Consider the following 8,766-nt stretch of genomic DNA (forward strand, 5'->3'; position numbering starts at 1 on the left):
TGACTGGAGCTCTAGGAACGTGCTGTGGCACATATTTCATAGGGTTTGGGGATGATATTGAATGAAATGGCAGGGCTGAGGTCCAGGTCTGAGTTGGAAACTCCAGGTGGAGGGTGGAAGTTGAACCTCTGCAGGAGACTGGTGAAGAAGAGGAAGAGCTCCATTTTGGCAAGAGTCTCTCCAGCACAGATCCTCCGCCCTGGAAGGAAATGCAGAACGACCACAAGAAAATCAGTGAGAGCTGCTTCTTCAGTATTGGAAGAAAAATCCCCTTTTTTCAGCTCTTTCTCTGAAAAAGGTCAGTGGGAATCCAGAACATTTGAATGCTATATCCTAGGTATGAATAAATAACACAGTAGATTTTTTAAAAGTCTGTTGGGTACAAGTTATCATAAAGAGAGGAATTTTGATCTTTAGAGGCATCATACCAAAGGCAGCTGGTGATGGTTTTTTCTTTTCCTTTGTCTAAATGCTTGCATTTGGAGATAAATGTATGGAAATGTATTCTGAATTCCTTAACTCCAGTATTCAATAAAATCTGAATTTTTTCTTCATATTTTTGCTCTACTTGGCTCAATTTTTGCATCCTAGACCAGCTGGTTCAGTCTAGACTTTGGGTCTATGTGTCTACTCATAGGCAATTTTTTATATAAAAATTTGTCAGCAAATTCCTTGAAGACTCACAAATGCTGGCTGGAGTGGGACTGAGAAGGAAGGTGGGGGAGATACTCTATGGATATTCAAAAGTGCTGTAAATATAAATACTTCTCAGTTTTGTCAAATCCAGCAGCTTGTAAACTGCCTTATGCATAGCATGAGGATTCAAGGCTAGAACTAACAAAAACCTGAACTAAAATTTTGTTTAAACTCCCCTGTGTGACAGAAAGTGGGAAATGAAGAGCTGTTGCATGGCTGTTACACAAAATGAGCCCTCCAGGGAAAGCCCAGACCTGACACTCCTTGGATTTGTTTTCAGCTGGGACATCTAGACTTAAATCTGGAAAAGAAGGCCTGGGAACTGGAAGTATCATACATTCTTCAACAAAAAAACACCCTGCAAAAAAAACCCCTAAAACAAACAACCCCCCCCCCCCCCCCCCCCCAAATTACTGTGTACTGGATGCTGAGTATGACAAGAAAAAATCTTATTCAAATATCATGCAGAATTGAAAATATACAAATAGGATCAATAAAAAAAATGGAGAGTGTTGCAGATAGAGAAGTTAGCCAGAGAGTGATGCATGAGAACTTAAAAAGAGCAATTACAGAGCCTGCAAAGCAGGAAAAATGCCAGAGAAGGAGCAGGGTTGGAATCTCCCATGCTTTGGCAAATGGTGCAGGTGTGTAAACTCAGGTAAGGCCACACTGGGGAAGCCTCAAAGGGCAACCCCCTTCTGTCTCTTGATTTTACACAGGGTTTATATGACAACTCCTCCTTGTTGTTACACTTTATGAAATCTTGACCCAGCTGACATTATTTGTGACTTTTTAAAAGGGGCATGGAAAAATGAAGCAGGAAATGCAGAGAAGCACCTTTTGCTGCGTGTTTTGTGTAAATGTAAAAGAGAAAGCACCTGCTGAAAAAGGCATGAAAGCATCTTTCTTCACAAATTTCCCACTGGCATCAAGGAAGTGCTCAGGGTAGAACATGTCTGGTTTCTCCCACTGCGACTGGTCTTTCAGGACGGAAGTCAGTAAAGGGATGATGTAGGTTCCCTGCGAAATGGGACAGAGGAGTGAATCCCTGGACAAATTCAGAAAGAGGAAATATTAAAAGAAGCAATCTTGTAGGCATCTCACCTTGGGAATGAAATAGCCTTTGAGGGTGACATCTGCAGCAGTCTCATGAGGCAAATCCAGGGGCAGGATATTGGCAAACCTCTGAATTTCATGGATGACAGCATCTGTGTATGGCATCTGAGCTCGGTGCTCGATCCGTGGGGGGTTGGACCCTATCACTTGCTCTATCTCTTCTTGAACCTTTTCTGAAGAAAGAATCAACTCTAAGATAAAAGGATTCATTTGCCCCTGAGACACACTGTGCTTTAGTAATGGAAAGTATAATAGATCTGGAGTGCAAATCATAAATTCTCCAAAAAATCTTTTTTTTTTTTTCCTTTCAGAAATAATGGGAGGTGAACAGGACTACAGTGTTTGATTGATTCTTTACCAACAAGAAACATAAAGACTTTTTTCTGCCCTCTCTTCTATCTTAAGATCCTTGTTCTGCCCAAGGGTTGTCTCAAAACCCCCATTAGACTCTGAACAACCCTGTACCATCATCTGGAATGGAGATGCCAGGCAAAGGGCAATTCCCTGAATCTTCTCAGGTCCCTAAAGCCTCAGTACAACTCATTTAACATCTGCACAGGCCTTTGGTTTATCAACAGTTTCTGACGGGAACCTGGGACAATTTCATTGACCAACACAGGACAGCTCTTTTCTTATTAATTAATGAGATTTGCCTGAGCAAAGGGCCTGGCCTGTATCAACTCTGTGCTGTGCTCCTGGCTGACCAGTGTGACCCTCACTGGGTCTGAACCACAGGGCACAGAGACAGTAATTGGCTGGAAATCTCAGGTTTTTGTAACTTGGCCTATTAACAGGTATGTTGATCCTCCAGGTTCCTGTTTGGTCCCTAATGCCCTAACAGTATCTACCATAAAACCACTTACTCTGGATTTCAGGGTACTTCAGCATCAGCAGCAAGCCCCAGTTTAGTGTGGTGGAAATTGTCTCAAGACCAGCAGTAAACAAATTGCTCACCAAGCTTAGCAAGTTGTCATTATGGAAATACCCGCTGATAGTGGATTTCTGAAAAAAAGTGTTTGAGATAAAAGGATGAAAACTTAAAGCTTTCCATGTGAAAATGCAAATTAAGTAGATAAACATTTGCTAAGAAATAAATCCTATATTTTAAAAAAGTGTGAAAGACAAGGAAAAGCTGTGGGCTTGTGCCTGGAGAAGAGTGCTGACATCTCTCTGTATTTACTGCGGCCAGCTGCAAAGAGAGCTGCTTTCCCCATGGGGAAGGTCACCCAGACATATCAGAGACCCCAAATAAGAGTCCCAATAAAGCCCAGGTAGTGATTTTGTTCTGTAATGCATTATGTTTTCAAAAGAGCCAGAAGGGCTGGGACAACAGAGAGAGCAGATAAAAAGCCTTGGTAAATATATTGATATAGTCTGAAGAAAATAAATAAGGAGAAATGTTTGCTGATTAAAAGAGGTTGGAACTTCAACAGCATGAAGTATCTGTTCAACTCTGCCAATTTGTAATATGTGTTTTCTCAAAGACAGCTTCCCTAAAGAAATTTAACTGTAACTGTAAGAACTGAAAGGTAATTGTAAATGTCTTCATAGAGCCATAAAATTTGGAATCAACAAGAAAAGATTCAGTTACCTCCTGCTGTTTAACCAGGAAAGCATCAATTAAACTTCTTTGGTCATTTTTGTCCAGGTTTTTGAGATGTTCTACAAAAGTAACTCGTACATAATCCTGGAATTCATCTCTGTTTCGGAGGAGAGGCTTGTTAGCCCTTAGGAAGAATCCAAGGTATGGGAAGATATTGTACATCTACAAGAGTGGAAGTTATGAGAGAGAATTTATCAGCCAGAGCTCTGAAAATACTACAGAAACAAATTAGCAACATTTGGCCTATTTTTCAGATACAAAGTCAAAAACTTAAGATCAATATTTTGTTCTATAGAACATGAAAAAGTGACTGGATGAATTCATGATAGAAAATTCATCAAGGACCACTGAATAGATTTAAAAACCCCCACCCCAAATTGCTATTTTTCAGGAGTAGTGTAGGTATCAGGTTCAAACAGCTTCAAGTTGCCACCAGGGAGATGGAAATGTTGGCCAGCAACTTTTATGATTGTTTTAGTCAGCTCTTCCACTAACATTTTTTCTTTTTTTTTTCAAAGCCTAGAGGAACATAAATCAATCCAATGTGTGACAGCATTGCATACAAGTATCAGAAGGTATTTTTTACTCATTATCACTCTTCAAACTATATCATAAATATGTTTTTGAGAGACTGGGGGTTTGATTGTTGACTTCATGATTCCCAGACTGTCTCTCAAGCTTTTTTTGTCCAAGAAAGTGCTTTGTCAACCTATTATCCCTCGAAGTCTCAGATTTTCCTGTTTAATAAAAGAAACTGACTACCAGTATTGCTCTTTTCCTGTGGCATCCAGTGGAGCAGCAACATAAACATGTGAATCATTACCGTAACCAAAGGTTTCCCAGCAAGCCTCATGCTTTCATTGGTCAGATGTAGAAGTCTCACAAATCTGGAGTCTTTATAGTCAAATCGTTTTCCAAGCAACATCGCCACAATTATATTAGCAACTGCTGCATTAATTATTTTGCTGGCATCGAAGGGCTTTCCTAGACAAAGAATATATTACATTGTGGCAAGAGGTGTAATTTGTAAATGTAAATTTAATATTAAATATTGATTTTTTTTGTTATGATTGACTGCTGTTATTATTTTCCAATGTTAGAATACCATACCAAGACACGGAAATGCCAGAGGAGCCAAATTCGTCAAACTGAAGTAAATTTTGTAAGAAAGTTTGAACTTGAGAAGGCTCAAAAAGCCTCTGCATATTTGGACAAAACCTTAGAGGTAGTGAGGCCCTGGCACAGGTTGCCCAGAGAAGCTGTGGCTGCCCCATCCCAGGAAATGTCCAAGGCCAGGTTAGACAGGGCTTGGAGCATCCTGGTCTAAGGGACGGTGCCCCTGGCCATGGGAAGGGGTTGGAATGAGAAGGTCTTTAAGGTCTCTTCCAACGCAAACCATTCTGTGATTCTACAGGCTTGAAGAAGGAATAATCCACCCACCTTCCTGTGAGGCGATGGTGTCCACCAGGTGCCCATACTCCTCCACGATTCGATCCTCAATGACCTTTTTGCCCATCCCAAAGTCTCGTAAGGTTGTGAGGGTAAATCTTCTCATCACCTTCCAGTTTTCACCACGAGCAAAAATAACCCCTGAGACCAAGAGAACATTTCAGGGTGGCAGAAGATTTTAAATAATTTTGTAGGCATAGAATGGAGCTGTTTAGTAGCAGTCACTATTAAAACAAGTTAAATTGCATCTGGATGAGGAAAAACACCACTGTGCCTTAAGTATTTTTAATCCTCAGAAATAGGGTTATTACACAAGCAAAGGATAACCTATCTAAGATTTATTTAATCAAATCTTAAGAAGAATATATGTCCTAAAAGACACTTGTCACTGAAAGAAAGTGGGCATTGGAACTTCAAGTTTGGACCGCTGGTCACCATAGCTTGGAAGTGGAATTGAACAGAGATCTCTGATGACTGCAGGAAAAACTTAAGTAGGCACAAATGTCTTTAAAATTTATATGAAGTCTTAAAACCTCCACTATCACCTTTTTTTACTGAAATTGTTATACCATTTAACAGATGACTTCAGCTATGGGGTTTTTTTTTCAAATAAAAAACTACAATGAAAAGTAAGCTTCTATGCAATAATATGATCAAAAGATACAGCTGTTAACATTTTTCACAGAATTATTCCTGGATTTGTCCAAGGATCTTTAGAGATAAAAATACGAAACTCTCATGCTAAATTAGAATGAAGTTTGGGTCTGAAATTCTTATTTTGAAACCCAGCTCAGTAGACAGTATTTCCCTTTTAAAAATAAATCCCCAGTTCTCTATGTGTTACATGCTATCTGTTGTCACATTCTGAGTTTAAAAGCACTATTCACCACTTGAAATGATGAACAACAATAGAATAATAATTTCAGAAAGGGTGGTTCTATGATAAACCAAAAAACTGCGAGTCCAGAGCCATATCATGAGACCTAGAAATGCTTCTCTGGCATGGATGCCCTGTTGTACATCCTAGAAGTGTGTCACTATCCATTATCTGTTGCTGTGGTTATTCTTAGAGTTATGGTTGTCTTGTTGCCACTGTCAGTAGTTTCAAAATTGAATAAATGTGCTGAAATCAATGAAATGTCTCCCTATTTCCAATGCTTTTTGTGATCTCTGATCCAAAGTATTGTCCCAGCTCCTGCTTTGTCTACAGGAAAAAAACTGAGTAGGTCAAGCTGATAAGGAAAAATAAGACCAACTTACCATTTCCCTTGGTCAAATCTTCAAAGATTGGGACTTTAGGTCTCTCTGCAAATGCATCTGCCTGGTTTACGAGAGCTTCCTTCACTGTCTCATACCCAGAAATCACTACAATTTTCCTGTGTCCCATCTGAACACTGAAGACTGGACCATATTTTTTGGACAGCTATTAGGAGAAGAGAACAGTGATTTACAACTTTTACAGCTTACAAAGAAATTCATCACCCTTTCCAGTGCTGCTTATTTTCCAGTCCTGCCTCTGGGTTACTAACATATTAGATATTTTTCTGACTACAGAGAAAGACACTTGATTTAAACGATGGTAATGTGCCAGACATTGTGATGGATGACTAAATGGCACAGCTGGGAGAGGAGTCCACTTGTGCTAAACTGAGCAGAAGTGACATCAGCTGAAACACCAAGTCAGCAAAGGATTGCACTGACAGCTCTGTCTTCCCTCAGAAACCCTTGTAAATTCAATTTTTGACTCATGTCTTCACACTTATCTCTATACTATTGTGTTCCTTTTGTTTACAGGCTAAACCTGTTCAAACCTCATTAATCATTAATGTATAAAAGAAACCCAGTTTGTTTCCGGGCTAGGATTCAGCATTAGGTAAATTCAAACTTTTTATACGTGACTACATCCAGCATGAATCTGTCTCAGAGACAATGTGGTACCTTTTTAGCTGGTACAGGTAGATTTATTTTTGTGCAACTCAGTGTTTCTGATTCTCCTGACAACTGGCAGGGGTTTTCCTGACTGCACTTATTTTCTAGTTGGTTTGCAGAGAGAAACAGAAGGCAACTATGTTTAGCATCAAGATGCCAAATGTTCACCAAGTAGTAAGCAAGTACAGCCAGCTGAAATAACAGGAGCAGTGACCCATATCTGAATTATGCTCAAATCAGAGAATCGACCTCCAGCATTAGAGTGGAATCACTGAATTAGAGCAGACATATGTTGGTTCTGTTGGCCTGAAAACAAATGGAACTTGCTTTTGTCAACGTGATTGGGCTGTGTTGGTGATATTCCAGATATTGCATCTAAGCAATCTTTTGATTTGTGGATGCAGCATCCATACAGGTGCAAATGTCCCTTTCAAAATCATCAGCAAGGAGGATGTGTAATTTTAATGTCTAAGCAGAAGAAACACTAAGGAAGGAGCAGGTTCAGAGAATTCTTCTGACTCAAAGCACTAGAAGTAAAGAGAAAGATTTATTATTTTAGCAAAGATTGGCTGTGAATATTAAGAGTATATAGTTATATCTTCAGCTTTTGGGAAGAAAAGAGGAAAGAGAGATGAGAACGTAGATAAATCAGTGCAGGCAAGATGCTTTAGTCACAGCTCCAGGCGCATCAATCAGTGGAAGGCAGGACTTTGACCACCTATCAAAATTGTTCCCTATTCAGTTGCCTTTTTCTCAAAATTACCACAAAAATAAGGTGGGCACTTCCTATTAATTTGAGAGTCGTTGAAGGCTGAGACCTGGATGCATTGAGAAAGTATCACAGAAAAAAACCCCATGCTGCATTCAACATTTTCTGCTCAAATAACCATCTCCTGTCCCTTGCTAAAGGCTTATCCATGGATAAAATACATCAGGTGCAATAGGAGAAACTCTCTGACATCTTGGACTATGGGGCTCAGTGATAGAACTAATAGAAAAGAAAAGGAGTACCTGTAGATAAGTCCTGTAGGGTCTCTTCAAATCAAACAAAAGAAGGTTTCCAATTATGGGTAATGGTCTTGGTCCTGGAGGAAAATTCTGTCCTTGGTTGTTCCAGAAACCTGCTGTTTTCAAAATGCATAGAAAAGTCAGGATCAGCACTAAAACAGTGGAAGTGCTGCTGTTCCACAAACCTGCTGTTTTAAAAATGGATAGAAGAGCCAGGATGAACAAAAAACCAACGGAATTGCTACTCTTCCAGTCCATCTCTATTCAGCCAAGTATTTGCCACAGAAGAGAGAAGAGAAAATATGGACTCTGGGTCTCTGTCCTCCTGCAAGAATTACGCTTGAGACACCCTTGTGTTAGTCCATAAACCTCTTTTCTAGTGAAGGGTATGTTTTACTTGCAGTTGGTGACTTGTCCTCTTCTTGTGTCCTTCCTAATAAATCCTCAGAAGGGTACAGGAGCAGATAAATATTTGCTAACCAGTGTGTGACTGGGTGGGAGTGTAGGTGACAGGGCAAGTGTGAAAGTCCAAAAACATAGATAATTGCAGGTCATCAACCTGACTTTTGCTATGAAAGCCATAAATTCTGCACGCTGTCCTGGTTACTGATTAATCATGTTTTTGTCATTAGTATAGATATCCTTGATACCCTTGAGAAATCAAAATTCCACTGCCCAGGGGAGTACTGCACACAGATTTAATTTTTTTTAAAGTGTTTAGGGGTGGCATAACTTTGATTCCATTGAATTCATTGGGAATTTCAAGTCACAGAATCACAGAATGATTGAGTTTGGAGGGGACTCTGGAATTCATCTGGTCCAGCCTTCTGCTCAAGCTGGGCCACCAAGAGGCAGTTGCCCTAGACTGTGCCCAGACAGGTTTTGAGTATCTCCAAGGACCTAAATAATTATATGATCCTAAGGAGGAAGACTCCACAAACTCCTGGGCAACCTGTCCCAGTGCT

General features: G+C 39.9%; 1 protein-coding gene across 1 annotated transcript; it reads right to left on the reverse strand.

Moving 5' to 3' along the window:
• Positions 1–5: 5 nt before the first annotated feature.
• On the reverse strand, positions 6–8,059 carry LOC309586395 (cytochrome P450 2K1-like; the record flags this gene model as incomplete). The annotated part of the gene is made up of 9 exons (XM_082303203.1): positions 6–199; positions 1,575–1,716; positions 1,801–1,985; positions 2,676–2,814; positions 3,404–3,577; positions 4,239–4,399; positions 4,856–5,005; positions 6,125–6,287; positions 7,805–8,059. 9 exons carry the CDS (start codon positions 8,057–8,059, stop codon positions 12–14), a joined length of 1,557 nt encoding a protein of 518 aa, XP_082159329.1. The 3' UTR covers positions 6–11.
• Between the last annotated feature and the right edge of the window lie 707 nt (positions 8,060–8,766).

Source organism: Coloeus monedula (assembly GCF_965178545.1).
Source record: "Coloeus monedula genome assembly, chromosome: 2".
Classification (NCBI taxonomy): domain Eukaryota; kingdom Metazoa; phylum Chordata; class Aves; order Passeriformes; family Corvidae; genus Coloeus; species Coloeus monedula.